This window comes from Lissotriton helveticus, chromosome 3_1, assembly GCF_964261635.1.
Source record: "Lissotriton helveticus chromosome 3_1, aLisHel1.1, whole genome shotgun sequence".
NCBI lineage: Eukaryota > Metazoa > Chordata > Amphibia > Caudata > Salamandridae > Lissotriton > Lissotriton helveticus.
The window spans coordinates 1,938,096,576-1,938,114,506 of NC_136061.1; the positions used below are offsets into that span (position 1 = coordinate 1,938,096,576).

The 17,931-nt window shown below is 44.3% G+C and overlaps 1 protein-coding gene across 4 annotated transcripts in view; it reads right to left on the reverse strand.

The window, feature by feature from the left end:
* Window positions 1–17,931, reverse strand: part of GLCE (glucuronic acid epimerase) — a 391,006-nt gene that overhangs the window by 15,959 nt on the left and 357,116 nt on the right. For all 4 annotated transcript variants that reach the window (XM_078683007.1, XM_078683003.1, XM_078683005.1 and 1 more), the window contains 2 exons: window positions 4,261–4,859; window positions 753–1,001 (listed from right to left, as the gene is read on the reverse strand). In XM_078683007.1, the coding sequence (XP_078539133.1) occupies window positions 753–1,001; window positions 4,261–4,846 (835 nt within the window). In that variant the 5' untranslated portion in view covers window positions 4,847–4,859. The remainder of the gene's footprint in view (window positions 1–752; window positions 1,002–4,260; window positions 4,860–17,931) is intronic.

Below are 17,931 nucleotides of genomic sequence, written 5' to 3' on the forward strand. Positions count from 1 at the left end.
AGCTCTCGGTCCATTCGGCCTGCCTACTGTCTATGCTGTAAACTGTAGTCTCTGTCTTCTGCTATTTACCTTCCCATTAAGATTACATTTTTAAGGTTGTCGCTTATTCTGGACGCAACTCGGCTGCAGAATGGGGGTCCCAGGCACTAACAGCTCTAGATATTAATTTGTTACACAGTATTCTAGAAGCATCTGAAACTAGAGAGTAGATTTCGTCCATGATGCTGCAGCAACCTTTTGGAAATCGATCCAATCCTTTTCTGCGGTCCAATAATATAGCTGGCTGGAATGTGGATGGTAGTATTCTTCCTGGGTAGATTATCTTTTAACCATATGTTCTTAAGAGAGGCCAAGAACCCCAATCCGGCGGTTTTTGAAACCGGACTCCTAGGCCAAATATTAGATGTGAGCTCCCATTTAGCAGGGTGTTGTGTCTATAAACACGACCAATAAATCCTGCTTGTTTTTGTGCAACTAAGAAGATGCCAAATGCTCTTTCAAGTCCCAAATTCTATGATGAAAGCTTTTCCATTTATAATGGTCAATGAAAGCAGCTCATTTTCCTCCCCCACACCCCCAAAAAAAAACAGAAATCAAAACACCCTCAACTTTTGCTCTCTTTCTAAACGCTGGGACACATGTACACGAGTGATGTCGCTCATCTAACTTGGCCCTGGACTGAACTAGGGTCCGTCTTGCCCAGTCTTTATCAGAGAAAAAGCAGCACGGAATGTAGGAGCCCTTTAACTCACCTGGAGCAGAGAACTGCTTGACGCTGCTGGACCTGGACTTGTCAAAGATGGAGGACATTGTACAACCTCTGGGCACGATCCAGTCACCGAGCCGGCTGCCAGTCTTGTCCTTCTCTTCGGCCGTCTCGTACACTTCAATGTGAGGGGGCTTCTCGGTCAGGTTCTTGCTATAGTGGCTCAGTCCGTACTGCGCTATCTGGATGGGGTAGAAGTAGCCTTGAGGCCCCCACTGCGTAGACAGAGGAACGCCTAAAGTGGAAGAGAGCGAAAGCAGATAAGTGAGATCACAGGCACTGAATCCACTGTGAACATGACCGGGACATGAGCAACCACTAACAGAGGCTTTGTGAGGACCACAACTGGTCCTGGATCTATGTGAGGGCACAGTGCTCTGGTAGAGCAGGGCAGTAGAGTGTAGTGTGGCGACAGAAAAAGCTAGGAAGAGCAAATCGCATGCAACACACCGATGGTCCCTTAAAGGAACTTTCAAAGACAGAGTCAAGAGGCTGGAACACTGAGGACTTGCCAACCACATACTTTTTGTGGTTCACAATTAAGGACAAAAGGAAGTGCTGTGGTATTTGTCAGAGATATTCCATGCTTATAGGTGTGCTTGTAGGGTCAGGTTGGTGAGAAAGAGCCCTCCTTCCTACAGCCATTAGTGCATTTATATTACTTGTGCAAAATCGAGGTTTTCTTTTTTCATTTTTACCATTTACCACAAAATGCAAGCTTATGACATTTTAAAGAAATTACTACTTCTTCAGTGCTTTAGGTCTTCATTCTTCTGGGATTCTCTAACATAGAATGATGATGTACCTATACTTACGTTTTTAGAGAAAGGACTTCATTACTCGCATACCTTTATCTTTTTCATAGTAAGGGGGAGCTAACCTGGTGCTAACCCTGTAGCGCCAACCAGTGGATAATGTTGCTCAAATATGCCATCACCCAATAAGTGGGTTTTACTTGGTACAACTGATAACTTTATAACGCTATAGATTTACAGCTTTTATTCGCTAAAGTATCACACTGCGATAGGGAAAACACTGCAAAAATTGCATTTTCCTTTCAAAGAGGTATGTGTCAAATGAAGGTTGTGTATCTTCAATTATATTTTTTAATATGCAAGGTATTGTAGATTGTGCGAACACTGAGCACGTGATCAACATTCAATGGTGATGAAACACATGCACTTTTCAGATCATCTGCACTGTAAAAATAAATAAATCAAATGCCGCCGCGAATGACAGAGCGATTGCCTAGCCAATCTAGGTTGCTCATTCGTGTGCCTTCAACAACAAGGATATTAGTCAACTTTTTTTTGCCCAGTAGTTCTTTATTAAGTTTTCTAACATAGAAACTTTTGCATTTAGGTGTATAATTCTGGTCATCAGACAACAACAATTACACAGTGCAAATTACAATCTCGGAGTCCTCCGTGGATGTCTGTATATATCAGACTCACGGATGTGTTTAAACAATCGTTCCAGTGTTCAAGGCTGATATACTCAACAGGTAATTTGGTTAGGACACCATTGCCTCCTACTCGTTAGATCCAATACAGCTTTTCATGGCAACTAAACAATAATTCTCCAGCAGCCAAACGAGACCTGTTCGTGCCTGAAGTGTGGGTAAACGAAAAAGAAGAAAAAAGCCTACTTGTGCCCTGTGAGGGGTAGGATAAATCCCTCAACATGTTCAACAGAAAGTGTAGTTGTATGCAACGCGTGGGTGGGGGGCAGGGTGGTGTTTCAGAGGCTGTTCCAGGTGGCGTATCGCCAACATCAAAGGGGGGGTGAACCCCTTTCACACCCACCAGCTGTACAAAGGGGGACTCAATCAGTATTTGTCAGACCTCAAGGTAGTCTCTCGTCTGTCTTCTGCCTCAGTTTGTCTAAATATGCGTCCCAGGAGTCTCACCGTGTTCTGCTCCTCGCTGTAGAGGGAGTGGGAGCCAAGCAGTCATTTCAGCAGTTGCCCATTTAAGAAGATCTCTACAGAGGCAGTGTAGGAGCCCCAGCAGACTTCCATGCTATCGCTTTGCCTGGCTCCAACAGAATGAACACTAAATCCACAAACTTTGTGATGTATTTGTTCTTATGTGTGTGAAAAGTCAGCCCCAGTAAGCAGTGTAAGGGGTCTACCTACAAAAGTTGTTCCATTAGGTCTGTCAGGGTCATCACTGCTTCTGTCAATAGCGTTCAATCTTCAGACATGTCCACACCATATGATAGTAGTCTGCCTCCACGTGTATACACTGTGGGCATTTCAGGACTTTTAAACAAAGGAGGGTACGCAGTTCCCCAGTGAAAGAATGTAAAAAGAGGGGGGAAGGGGGAAGGATGAACCAAAAGCGGGTGGAGGCATACAGGAGGGGGATCCTCCTTGTCGGAACTAGAGTTCTCACATACCCAGCAAGCTAGGTGTCATGCTTCATCATATGGGCTTGCTCCTCATCGGGTCGGCGGTGCAATCCCTGACGGGCACCCTTAAAGGGGCTCTTCAGGGGAGATCTTTTGTCCCTGGTTTACCACGAGGCAAGACGGAAGAGCGAGGAGATCATCAACCAACAACGTCTTTATGTATAGCTGTGTCTCATTCTTTTTTCCTTAATGATTAGTGACCAGGACACTAACATGAATACACTAAGGGGTTCAATATTCAAGTAAACAAAGTTGGGGGAAAGCATGGATCCTTGGATGACATCACATAACACAGGTGAGGTTCTCCATACTACATGTCGATTTTCACCACTTGTGCACAATTTGAGTGGAAAGAGGAGAATCGGTTCACAAATTTGTTCCTGAAGGCCATTCTGAACAATTATACCAGAAATACTTGCTTCTGTATGCAACAGGCCTTTTGTTTTTCGTGCCGTGCCACTTTAGCGATATTACTAGGATATTACAGTAATTAAAAGCTTTGCTCTATCACTACTGCACCATAATCTTACAAAACAAAGTTTAATGGAACCCTGACTTTTGGTTAGGAAATCCAATTGTTTAGCTTCGATAATGTCGAAAAAATATGAACTGTTCACAGTAAAAATGAGTGTAGTCACAACATTTACTGGTTGATAGATTATAGTATGAAAATCCATCAAAAACCCATGGCAACCAGTGTGGATTTTAGATTATGAGGAAGGAAATGGAAAGTTACTTCCCTGGAATCAATGGTTTTCCAACAAGAGCATCACTCACAAGTTCAAACAATCAATATAATAATTCATCAAGTCAAACAAGTATCCTGGGAATGGTCCCAACAATGGAGGTTTATAGTGTTAATTGTCAAGATTAGAACTATCTAGTGGGGGAGAAGGTTTCTAAATGTAATCATATACTATTTTCCCCTGCTTTATTTGTACTTGCCAGACAAGCAACTGTTTGATAGTTCTAAATAAAAAAAAATAACGTGTTACTAATTTGATTTGTACTAAGAAGTTATCGTATGCTAATCACCTCTCCCCCAATTTAAGCAAAAATGAGAAGTAAACAGAAGCACTGACCTTCAACCCCGCTGATGCACTTCACCCTGTCCCGGACCTCCACGTTGTACCCTTCAAAGGACATGAAGACGCCGTCTGGATGATATGGTCCCCTCTGGGCATAGACCTTCGAGTAGCTGTGTGAAAACTCGAAACGGTCGAATCCATCATACTGCACAATCTTGCCATACACCTCAAAGTACTTCTCCACCCAGCTGAAAGGCAGGTACACGTCGTTGCCCTCGCGCCGGCCCTTGATGGTCAGCTCATCATTGATCAGGCAGTCTATCTCTTCATACTTCAACCCCAGCACTTTGTTTCCATTCTGCGCAATGGCGACAGGTGGTGCCTTCTGTTGCTCCTGTGGGGAAGCCTCCTCCGAGTGGAGCTGCTGCTTGCCGAGGCCATCAGGCACATAGTTGTTGCTTTCAGAGGCTGCAGCCCTCTTTTCAATCCAATCACCTCGAAAACCATTGATGAGGTCTCGGGGAAACTGAACATGGCGATCACTTGAGCATTTGTTCCACAGCAGGATTGTCACCAGAGTGAAGAGTGCAGAGATGATTATCAAAGTCTTATATTGCACCCGGGCTGCCAAGCAACGCATATTCACACCATGCCTGGGGAAGAAAGAGAAAATTAAGATTTTTAAGACATTATACCATTGAAGGACAGGCAACCACAATTTGTTATCCTCAAGGACACTGGTTCTTAACGTTTGGACTTCCGTGGACCCCCACTTAATCATTACATGAATCTGGGAAACCCCACTGAATTATTATTGGCATCTAGGGACCACTGGTTAAGCAATTTCGAGGATATGAACCACAAACCAATATAGAAACAAGCTTTTGTCACACAAATACACAAAAGATAAAAACATTTATTTCACAAAGAAATATTTAAAAAAAAGTCCTATTTTAAATTTTGAAGGTAAGATTGAAGCTTTTTTTTTATTCAATTGAGGCAACACATCATCCATACTATATTCTGCTTTATGCACTTGACCTGCTCCCACAAATCAATACAAGGATATCAACTTAATTCTTAGACTCCCAATTCAAATCCCTTCACATTTACAGAAACGTTTTAAAATGTTCAATTGTACATGCTGCTTCTATATTTATATTCACTTTTTAATCTGTTAATTAAAAAAAATATTCTAGGGAGTCGGCAGAAATAAGGATATGCAGTCTGCATGCAAGAAGATTGGTAGCAGCCTTGAAGACAGTGAAATGGGCTCTCGGACCTTCCGAAGGGTGATTCTTGGCCAGTGGATAGCAGATCTTAATGCAGAGAACTAATCACCTCGACAGAGTAGTCTTCTACACAGTCTTCCCTTTGTTCATACCAGAGAACCCCCAAAAAAGCTGATTGTCCATCCAGTAGTCCTTGGTAAGATCAAGGTAAAAGCTTAACGTCTGTCTGGGGTCCAGCCAATCCTCTCCTCCTTTTTCGAGAAGTGAGGTGGGGTGAGGAAACGCTGGTAAGGTGACAGATTGCCAAACGTGGAAGGGAGCTGTGACTTTATAGGAGAAACACATGCGGACCCTGAGAACCAGTTTGTACAGAAAAATGGTGGGGCTGGGCAGTGGCGCTGACAGTATCTGAAGTTCATTCACGCAATGAGCTGAAGTGAGAGCAATGAGGGAGACAGTCTTAGTGCCAGGAGAAGCAACGAGTAGCTGTGCATTGGCTTGATGAGCATAAACGTGAGAAACGTCAAGACCAAATTAAGATCCCAATTGTTGCATCACAAATGGTCTGGAGGGCAAAAGGGCTGACAAGTAAACTTTATTAGTGCCCATTACAAGGACTTTCTTGGCCAATGAGAAAAACAATAATGCATCCAACAGTTTGAGTTCTGAAGGGTCTGTCTTGCAGACTCTACAATAAGCCACAAATGTATTCAAGTGCCCGCCATTAAGGGGCTTCATGTAAGGGCGCCTAGTAACAAGGATGACATCCACAACTTCGATGGCAGATCAAACGCAATCAATTGCCACCAGTCAAACTCCATACATGGAGGTGTAGCCTGCGCAGACTCATGATGAAAGACCCTGCTACCCGCTTTTGGAACAGCCCCCAAAGAGGTAGCCTGATTGGGGAAAGAAACTAATTCCCAGACATTCTGTGTACCATACTCTCCTGGTCCAATCCAGAGACACTAGTATGACTAAAACCTGGTCTTGATCTTATTCAGAACTTGCGGAAGGAGAGGCATATACGAGTCCTGTGCTATATTTCATCCAGAACAGATCTCCTTTGTGGAAAGGCCAATGTGCGAAACTATTGACTCTGCATGTTTGACAGTAGCGAAAAGGATTCTCTCCTCTGTTGGAAGGGGCCCTGTGCCACATGAGGATGAGGACACTGCTCATGATCTGACAGACTGCGTTGGAAGTGCTCGTCCTCCCTGGTATTCAATGATCCCACCAGGTGTGCGTGATCAGGAAAATACCCTGACGCTCCAGCCAACTCCAGAGGCACTGGGCTTCTTGGCAAAGGACCTACCACCTCATTCTGCCCAGCTTTTGCAGCACCAAATGGCAGTGGTGTTGTCCGTGAAAACCGGTACAAGTTCCACTTGGACAGCAGCAAGGCATTCAATGCCAGACAATTGCGTGCAACTCCAATAGACTGATGTGAAGCAGGTTTCCACCAGAGACCTCTGATCTTCGCTGCCCCAGACCGACTTCCTAACCCAGCAATGATGCATCCGTCATCACTGTCCGCTCTTGGAGGGGAAGGGAGAGGTGACTTCTATTGGTCTAATTGTGGTCCAGCAGTCACCACTGCCAGTTGTGTGCAGTGTCCTCTGAAATCTGAATGGCACCCGATAGGCTCTTTTGATGCTGGGTCCCCTGCACCTCCAGGTCCCACATGTCACCTGGCACAGCAGACAAAAGAGGATGCAGAAGGCTAAAAGGCCAATAAGCATCAGAGCTGCTCTCATTGAGATCCAGGACAGAGGTTGGAACATCAGGATTATAGCCTAGTATTATGACCTGGGCAGGTTGAAAAGGAGGAAAGGCCTTGAACTGTACAATGTCCAAGGTAGAACCAATGGAAAGAAGTCTCTGAAGGAGTCAGGTGCGACTTTGGCTTGTTGAATATGAATCTCAATGATGTCAGGAGGTTCACCGTTGTTTGCAGATGGTTACGCCTGACTGAGAGGAGTCCACTTTCAACAGCAAGTCGTCGAAGTAGGGGGAAGACTAGTATACCTGACCTCTGAAGATGGGCTGTAACCAATGCCATCACTTTTGTAAACACCAGAGGGGCACTAGTGAGGATGAGGGGGGGCATAGCAAATTGAAAATGCTTCTTTCCTCCCCTGACCTGCAGGTAACACCTGTAGGTCTGCATGAGAGGTATGTGAAAATAAAATACTAGCCCTGCAGGTCGAACAACAGATATCCAGTCACTTGGGTCCGGAGCAGACAGAATGTGGACCTGCATGAGCATTTTGAATTTTTCCTGCCGCAGGAAGCCATTCAAAGGACAAAGATTTAAGATAGGCTGAAGGGTGCTATCCTTATTCATCACAAGAAAATAATGGGTATAAACCCTCTGCTATTTCTGAGTCCAGAAATGGTTATTTTGGAAAGTAAAACTCACACCTGTTGCAAGAGAACGAACAAGTGGTCCTCTGAGATTTGCTCTGATGTGGTGGGAAGATTTGGTGGTGGAAATGGTAGGGCATACTTGTGTTGAACAATTTTAAGGACCTGTCTGTCAGATGTGAGGGATTGCCACCCTGGGAGAAAGTGCTGGATCCTGCTTCCAACAGGATGGTTGTGTATCACTAATGGCAAGCTAAAGTGGCTTGGTGGCTGTTGCTTGAGGTGGGGAGCAGAGGGGGGGCGGGAGTGAGAGGACTGGTGGCCTACACTTTGCCTGCTTACCTAGGTCTCCGGCATGGAAAAAACTGGTGTGATTCTAGTAGAGACTAGGGACACTAATGTTGCCTATATATTCCAGCCCCCTAGAGTAGCCTCAGAATTTCCTAAGATGGTTAGGAAACTTTTGGCAGGTGTAAAAAACCCGAGAGCATGCTGTGGCCTTACTCGCTAATGTTCCTAAGGCAGAATTGAGTTTTTCACCAGCAAGAGCAAGCCATCAAAAGGCGTAACCCGTGACAAAAGCCTGTACATCTCCAGAGGACCCTGTCGAGTACACACATGCATGCCGGCGGAGCACCACGCTGGTGCCAACTGTCCTTTTCAGACAAGCATTAGTATCAAAACCAGCACGAATCACATATTTGGCTGCAGTTTGACCATCCAGAATGGTTTGAGTCAGTGGTGCCCTTAGGTCTTCCGGGACCGCCAGCAAGATCTTGCTAGCCTTAACCTGGAGGGCATGAGCAAATTACCCCAATCACAAACTAAATTTTCTGACCTCAATGCTAGGCTAGCAGGAGGGGGGTTGCAGGGAATGAATTGGGATTCACCATGCTGATTGACGCCTGAACAACCATACTCACTGGAGTAGGAAATGTAGCGAGGAAATCAGGGTCACCAGGCACTGATCTGTGATGTCTAGCCACCTGCCTATTCATCGGTTGGCAAGAACAGGGCTTTGAACAAGTGCTCTTTAATCTGTCAATTAGGGTTTCATTGAACAGGAAGAAGGGCTCAGGTGTGCCTGGCCAGGAAGCAGAACGTCCCAGACTTCAGTTCTTGTCAAATTACCACTGCTAATGATGCACTCTTCCATTGGAAGTCCAAACAGTGAATTACCCTTGTATCAGGCCCACTGCAATCTTGTCAGTCCATCCCAAAATTGCAGTAATCATAATGAGGAGGTATATGATTTTCATCCTGACCATCATCATCTCTGGGTGTTGGCAAGCAGACATTGTCTTGGGTTTGAATGGCTGGGACGCATTCATTATTTCAAGAGATTACATAATGGTTGTTTCTAGACACGCCTTCTTCTCTCACCCAGAATTATTTTACAGCACACTTGGCTTTTCAAGACAGCCATCAGCACAACTCGTGGCTAGGTTTCAGGCACCAAGGATGTAAGCATTAATCAGCATGCACCAGGTGAGGTAAAAATAAGAAAGAGTTGCACATTAGTACATCAAACTGCAAACTGATGGTGCAATCAACCTATATGGAAACCAGGGCACAGCAAAAGATGTCAGATGTGCCTAAAGCTTGCACTGTGTGCCAGCTATCATGTTACCTTTAAACCCGGATGCATAGAATATTCAGCATAAGAGGATCCAAAATTTAAAGCACAAGATCAGGAGGAAGCTGTCCAACATCCCTTTTAGGGTGAGTCTTATTTAGTGCAACAAAATAGAAGCTCTCAGGACGCAAATGAGTCTCTTAGGAGGTATGAGAGAAAGAGCATATCCTAGTCCCACCATCTGCACTTTAAACTGGACATTGGAGGAATACAAAACCAGAAGACAAGCTTCACATTCGATAAACCCAAACAGTTCGATTTATAACCCATCACTAGTGAGTCTATGGGAAGAATTAAAGCATCCCTCCCTTTCACTTTTCGTTGAAAGAGGTTTATGTCGATTCTGGATGAGTAATTAAAGAATAAAAAACAAAGTGGTTGGGAGTAAGTAAGCTCCAAAATCAGGAAACATAGGAACTGGAGAGGACAAAAGTTTATGTCAAACAAAAAACTGACAAACTTTTGAAACTGCATATTGGAATCAACTAATGGTTCCAAAGGGAGATAATCAGTGTAGGAAAGTGCTGCTACTCGACATGTCCCCCCGCCCCCACCCACTTTTTGCCTGGCATTTGATGCGATTTCGGCTGGAATTGCACTGGGTTCCTTGCTAACCAGGTCTCCAGTGCCCAATCTATTTCACAAATACTGTGAAATTGTACACCAACTGGCAATACCTTTAGCACTCCTCCCTGTAAGACCCAAGGAAGTGTTATCACTGGTACCTAGGTAAGTCACCCCTATGGCAGGCCTTACAGCCCTAAGGCCAGGTATACTATGCTACATGTGAGGAAATATCTGCACAAGCAGATATGCCCCTGTGCTGGTCAGCTCTATTGCTGCCAGTACAAGTGAACGGGGGGGTTATTTTAAGTACATGTGCTGGATACTGGTAAAAAAGAGTTCCCCAGCTACATGATATCTGCACTGAAAATACGGATATTTGGTATCAAACATCTCTTATTAATAAACCCCCACTGATGTCAGTGTTGGGTTTATTAATACAAACACACAGAGGGCACCTTAGAGGTCCCCCTAAAAACCTACTAGCCACTGGTGTGCTGACTGAATGGTTTTCGTCAGCCTGCCACCAGAGTCAAGTTTCTGACCCCCAATGGTGAAGGCCTTTGCTCTCAGGAGGCCAGAAATCAAGCCTGCTCGGGCAGAGGGTACTTATACCCCCCAAGCCATAGGATGAACTACAGATCAGCAGTACAAGGCAGGGAGCTTCAAAGAGCACAGCACCATTGGAATGCAAATCTGGATTCTCTCACAGGAGAGGAAGCAGGCCCTCATTGTCTAGGGCTATTTGGAACCCGGATAGGTGGTAAAATTAGCTAGTCAGATAGGCGGGTCCACCCTCAGGCCAGTACCACCCCAAAGGTGAGCTACCTGAAATGGAGGAGACTTTGAGTTTACCATTTTGGTGATGGCATTCTTAGGAACTCTGGGACAGGGTTATGCCCACTTCCCACAGGAAGTGGTCTTATAGGGGGTGTTGTGAACCCAGGGGCACATAGTCCCTTGGCTACTACTCTACACTCCCCTAATGACCCTAAAATCAGTATTCAGGGGAGACCCTGGTGCCAGAAATCAGATCTCAACGACCTACGAAGGAGGACACTTGAGACCGCGAACGCAGAAGACTTTAGAAGAGCTAATGAGTTGGCACCAGCCCTGCTGGTCCGTCTGCTGTTCCCCATCAAACCTGCACTAAAGAAGTCTGGTCCTGCAGCGGTCAGGCTTTCAAAGCCTGGGAGAAAGGCTTGCCTTCAATAAAGACTAAAGAACGCCTGTGGAGTAGCGGAGTGGCTCCCCGCATCCTGCAGGCACGCCAAGAAGAATTGTGAGGACTCCAGAATGGCCAAAACTTGACACCACCAAGCACCAGTGTACCCTAGACCCTCAACCTAGGTCGAAGTGGGCCAACGATGTCAGTGTGGTCCCCAAGCCCTCCAGAGATCGAATCCACTTTGAGTTCACGTCGTGAACTTCCCAACATCGCCTGCAGCCTCTGTTTGTAGGTCCCCTCAACCGTGAGTGCTCCCGGATGAAGAAATCCAACACCACAAAGATTCTCTGCTCCTGGTCGCCCTGGCCCCAGGAGAGAGGACCACCAGTGTCCCCACATACCCTAGCACTGCAAGATTTGAGCCCTTGGTGTAGGTCAACCTGACTGACCTCTCAGTTAAAACCTGCAGCTTTTTCACGACTTACATTGGGCACCCAACACTGTATTGCACCACTGCACTCAGCCACACTAGTGCCGCTGGAGGTGACCTCCTGATGCTGCCTTGGATCTGGCCCCATACTCATCTCAAGTCGAGGAGATTGGTCCTGTAAGTAGCTGTACTGTATCCGAATACCATACTTTTTTATCCTATAGGGTAACCTTGCAGCTTCCGAAAAATTCTCTTGCAAAACGTACTTACCTGATTGTATGGATTCTGATGCCTAAACATATATAAAGATATGTGTTATTTTTATAAATTGGTGTGGATCTTCTTGTTCCGTCATCTACATCATTTATTGACTATTGTGTGTGTTCGCAAATGTCTAACACTCCTCTCTGATAAACCTAAAGCCGCTCAACCATACTACCTCCTAGAAGAGCACATTGGGATTGCTAGAGTAAGCCCCCCTGCACTCTTAAGGGACTCTGCACGTTATACCTCACTTTGGTATATCATATGGAGAGCTGGCTTCCTACAATTAGATTGCTGGAGTAAGCTCAGGCTGAAAGTGAAGGACACAAACCACCAATGTCCACAGATTCCAAAGTTAGCCACTTGGAGCCCTAACAGAATCAGATTAATCAGCCCCCAACCCACACTCCAAAGACTGGACAATAAAAAAAAACCCGGAAGGGACAGACAACATCAAGGACAAAAGGAAAGGCACACTAAACAGTGGGCCAGTTCTGGCAAAGAATGCCATGATTTCAGTGCTGGATGTGAAGAGCCATGAGCCGATACAAGATGCCATCCACTTAGGTTGATGACTGATTGTATGAAGAAAAACGATTTGGAGTGATAAAAAAAATACCCAAATGAAACTATGCTCAAGATACAAAAGACAATATGAAAGCAAAAACAAACTACGAGCAATACAAACACCATAATGATATTAATTCCATAGCCCACTGTGAGATTGATGAAAAAGAAAATGATGACGACTTTTCCCAAATGGAAAATGGTAGAAGAATCTGACCAAGCGAAAGAGCACAGTATGATTACAATTAGTCAGCCAGAAAACCAGATGGCTTCAAAGAAGGAATATAGTCTTGAAAGTCAGCTGCGCCAACAGACAATTTCATTATCTATACTTTTTGGATTCGGAGCTTGAACTACAAGATATTAAAATATGTCCAAGTGCACTGGACAACAAAATAGACAAGCCAGCATGAAGCCCATTAGCAGAATGCCTTAGATCATCAGTTGGAGATCGAGAGAGTGTTAGGTTGCTGACCAAAGAGACTGGCCTACGAATGTGGACATATTTTGACAAGTATGCAAATATATGTATATATTTTTAAAGCCCAGTGCTCTGACTTTGAAATCTTGGGAGAGCACAATATTGTTAGTCACTGACAAAGATGTGTGGTGTGGAGAAGAAAGCCAAGGAATAACATTGCCAGGTCAAGCCAAAGGTGTACACTATATGGGTCAAAAATAGATAAAGACAGGGTCTTTTGGACAACTACATAAATGAGACAACAAATTATGTGGAACCTTCGACATTGCATAAGGCGCACTCTTTTATGCTGCCTACATTAAAGGAGCGTGAGGGGTAAAACCAGCGACAACCTCTATTCAATACCGTATACACAAATCAGACCCAGGTTAGATCGCAATTTATCAACTTTGTTTGCCTCAGATGGATCCTTCCACCTTAAGCACATGTTCCCTTTTCTGGAGAACTTATATATTTTTCATCCAGTCATTACCTGAGAAACATAACCTACTTCTGGAAATTCTGACCTGCCCTTTACCTCAGCAAGAGAAGCTTTTCTCAACAAGCTTTGGAGAGAACACGTAAAGGGAGCACAAGGTAGGATCACTGTAAATCTTTATTCAGTGACCAAGGCTTCTCAGCTTTGGTGCAATCCTTTTAGCAAATTTGGAAGGCTCAAACTGGGAGAGTTGGTAGACATGTGATCTAATCCCAGTATACATCTGTCTATAACCTATCATGGGTAGCTGCAGAGGGGTGCCTGCACTCTGAACGCCCCTACCCTTTCCTTAATCACTGTGTAGCGTTAGGCTATTAGTGTGGTATGTGTGCAACCTCAATGTAAAACAAATCCAATTGACAATGGTTCAAATTGCTCTAGTAAACATGCTTTTTTGCTGATTTTATGTCAAATTTAGTCATCGAATCATGTAGAATCTAATTTGCGGCAGTTTTATCAACACTAAATTTAGAGGACGCTAAGGAGTGATATTTGTATCCCTGGGAATTGTGTACCCTTTGCACTTCAGTCCCAGACTAAATCAAAGGAAGTTTCAGCCAGATACATACAAGCTTCAAAGGCTAATTTTATTACCATATGTTGAGTGACTGTTAGATGTAAGTTAAAGCCTTGATCTGCTGTGGTGAGATTTCTTCTACTTGGTTGGAATGAAATCAGCTTCAGAAACTAGGAAAACAACTTTTCCAAAGCAATTATATAAGAATATCGATCAGGAAAATGACCTCCAACATGGTGTGCCCTGTAGACGTCATATTATGAAAATGTGTAGCATTATGCCTCACTTGTTGCGTTCTTCATGCCCGCGTGTTTCTTTAATGCAGGAACTTTAGAATGTTCATTCTGGCATCACTTGGTCAGTTAACTGCTGGAGTCTGGATCAGTTGCCAAAAGTCGTTGTGCAATGTTCAGTGTATTCCCGCCAAATTAATTCTTCATTTTGATTCTACTTATCGCCTTCAGAGTTCAAGGATTGCAACATCACTTCAAGAACTAGGGTGAGAACAGTGCTGATCGCAGCATTAATTACCATGGGATAGGGTCCCAAAAATTGGGCGTGGCTCAAAAAAAGGGTTTGCCTGAAAGGTTTCTAATCTCGGACCTTTAGTCTTGTTTTAGGCCTACACTGCTCCAAGTATTTACCGAGTTCTTTTTTTTTTATAACCAAAATGTATTGATTTTTTAAGAGAGCTACTTAAAAAAAGAGGTATACACCACATACAGTTTATCATGGAGCAGTGACGAAACAGACAAGGCTGTAACACAATATACAGTGTACAAATGTATTATAGTACACACCAGGCAGTCTCGTGCAGTATACATCGGTTATTCCAGCTTGGCACACCAGTCCATTGAAACCCTCAATTCGGCCTAGGAGGGGGCATGGGCAGCTTTCCAGTGTCTCGCAATGAGTGTTGAGCCATAGTAACGCCAATTCCCACTAGAATACAACTCTCCTTTGGGCCCACCTACATCATCCATGATATCCAGCAAGGCAATGTGTGGGGAGCAATCAAGCAGGAATTCTATTATTATGTATAGTGTAGCAAAAATCTCGGCGGGTCCAATAGCACACAATACTGGGGCAGACACAAACCATATGGAAAAAAACACTTGTTTCTAGCACATCTGGGACAAGCCGACTCAGTAAGCACACCTATTTTCTCAAGGTGGTGACCAGTAAAATAGATGTGGAGGTATTTCATACTTCATCCAGTTTTAATGAGATTCTGAAGTCTTGTTTTAAAATGAATCTAAGACAAATGATAATCCATACAGATCAGCTGAACAAATCTTCCAAGATGCAGCGCTGTACGAGCCCCTGCCGAATTCAGAAGCATTCATCCAGGAGCTGTAAGCTACCAGGTCTCAAACTCCACTAAAGGGGGTATTTAAGGTTCACTTGCTCTTGTTCTGCGGCCTTCTTTTTCCCAGGCACAGACTCTACTGCAGTACAAACCAGCCAAAGTATCGGCCACCCGTACATTAAAGTCCGACTTGCAGCAGGGGGTAAGAGAAGAAAAAAGTTACTTAGATATAACTGTAGTTCTCCTGTATTGGAAGCTTTCATAGATTCACATGCCTGAATCATTCCCAGTCGTTGAGACGGAAGCCTCTGGTATATAAAAAAACAATGCTTAGTTGGATAGCAAACTGAAAAGAGGTCTAGGCCCATTCCCCTTTTGCAACCCATAACCTTTGTTATGTAAAAGAGACCAAATTTGTCCCTGAACCAATCAGAGCCTCTCACCCTCTAGAACACTCCTGAGACAACCTTTTGCCCCCCAGATGTTCCTGCACTTGTGCCTTAGATACATTTTGGGGTAAACCCAAGGTGAGCCACTCAGGGGAGGAGGGTGGGTCGCATGTGAATCTATGAAAGCTTCCAATACTGGAGAACTACAGTTACAGGTAAGTAACTTGTTTTCTTACTCCAGTATTGCAGCTTTCAAGATTCACATGGCTGAATCAGAATAGCGAGCAGTAAATCACAGCACATTTTTTGTCACCTAAAATTTGGAACCAGGCAACCTGAGTTGAAAGGATGAATCTCACACTCTTGGCACCACAAGCAGAACCTCTTCCATTTCATCCTATATGTCCTGTTTGTACTTTCCGCTCTGGCATCTGATAATATATTCCTGCATTCTGATGAAATATCTAGGAGTTTAAATTTGCAGGGTTCAGGAGCCAGGCCACTAAGTGTAGTGATTTTGGATCTGGATGAAGCACTTGTCCCTGGGACATAGTCAAGAGTAACTGTATTGGTTGTAGACGAATCGGGTAAACCTTCGACAGGAGGAGCAACTCTGTGAATCAGTGTTGTCTGGGCCACCACGGAGCTATCAGTATTATTTTTGCACGGTTCCTTCTTTATCTTTGTAAGAACGTGTGGCAGGAGGGGAATAGGAGGAACGGCAAAGGCAAGGACGCCCGACCATGCCATCAAAAACGCATTCCCCCAAGATCCCCGTTGGTGATGCCAACTTGCGAAGAACCGACATTTTTACTTCTTAGCTGTGGCAAAGAGGTCTACTGTCAGTACACCCCATTTGAAGAAGATGCTTTGCAAGATGTCCTGGTTGATCTCCCACTAGTGGCAGGTTGACTTTAGTCTGCTCAGAGTGTCCGCTTTGATATTCTGATCCCCTGGAACATGTTCCGCTTTTAGAGACACTCCGTAGTGAACATCCCTTGCCCATATTTTATGGGCCTCCTGCGACAGGGAGAGTGATCTTGTACCCCCCTCTTTGTTGAGATAATGCATTGCTGTGGTCTGTCCTGATTAGTACAGCTGATCCTTGTATCCTTGGCAGGAAAGCCAGCAATGCCAAGCTCACTGCTCTGAGCTCTAGCAAGCTGATATTAAGTTGTTGTTCTTGCAACTTCCACCGACTGCTGACCTGAAGGTCCTGAAGGAATGCTCTCCACCCTTCCAGGGATGCACCAGTGGTAATCACCAGTGGATCTGGTTCGGTAAGGAAGGAAAGACCCACTGAAATGTTTCTTTTTTGGGTCCACCAAGCTACTGCCTTAACCATGCGGTGTGATATTCACCATGTCGTCGAAGGATTCCTCTGCTTGATGCCATTGCTGATCCAGTTTTCTTCTGTAAAGGACGCATTTTCAATCAGCAGAAAGGAACAAGAGGAATACAAGAGGACATTGTTCCTAGTAGTGACTTGTAACGGGGCACTGAAAGATACTTTTTTCTTGCAAAAGCCTCGGAAAGCGATATTAGCCGCAGTGATCTCTCTATGGAGGGAAACACCTTCTTTACTGTGTTGTCCAGAATCGCTCCCAAGAACGTGATGTTCCTTGAAAGTTGAAGGGATGATTTTTCCGCATTCAGAATCAGATCCAGTTGCGTACTTAATCTCTCACCAACCAACATGCGGCGCAAATCTCAAAATTAAGCTTGAGGACATGGAAAACCGTCAAAGACGGCAAAATCTACGACTCTTTGGCATTCCGGAGGGATCTGAAGGCTCAGATCCCAATGTCGTTAAACTGTTTCAAAAGGCCTTCATAGACCTCTCGGACTGGGATTGGGACTCGCAGTTGCAGAGAGTTCATAGGCTGCCCATCTTTCAAAGAGACAAGAACAGCAAGTTTCCACGTCCCCTTCTGATCTATTTTGGGAACTATCTATTGTGACAGGCCGTCTCATTAAAAGCTAGACCAAATACTCCTGTTACAGTCGAAAATATTACATTTTTTGTCCGATCTGACTTGAGCAAAAGTACGATGGATAGAAGGTGGAAGCTTCGCCAGATGATTACCTCTTTCAAATCTATTGGTTGTGAGGTATATTTGCAATCTAATATTTTCACTGATTTAAGAGAAGCTGAGGTATATTTGCAATCTAATTTTTTCACTGATTTAAGAGAAGCTGAGACTGCACTCTCCAAGTTTAGTTTATGATTAAGTAATATATAAAAAAAGGAGGAGTAATGTCTAGGAATATTGGGTATAGAAGGGTTTATAGAAGGGGACCCTACTAGATACCCATAGAATGT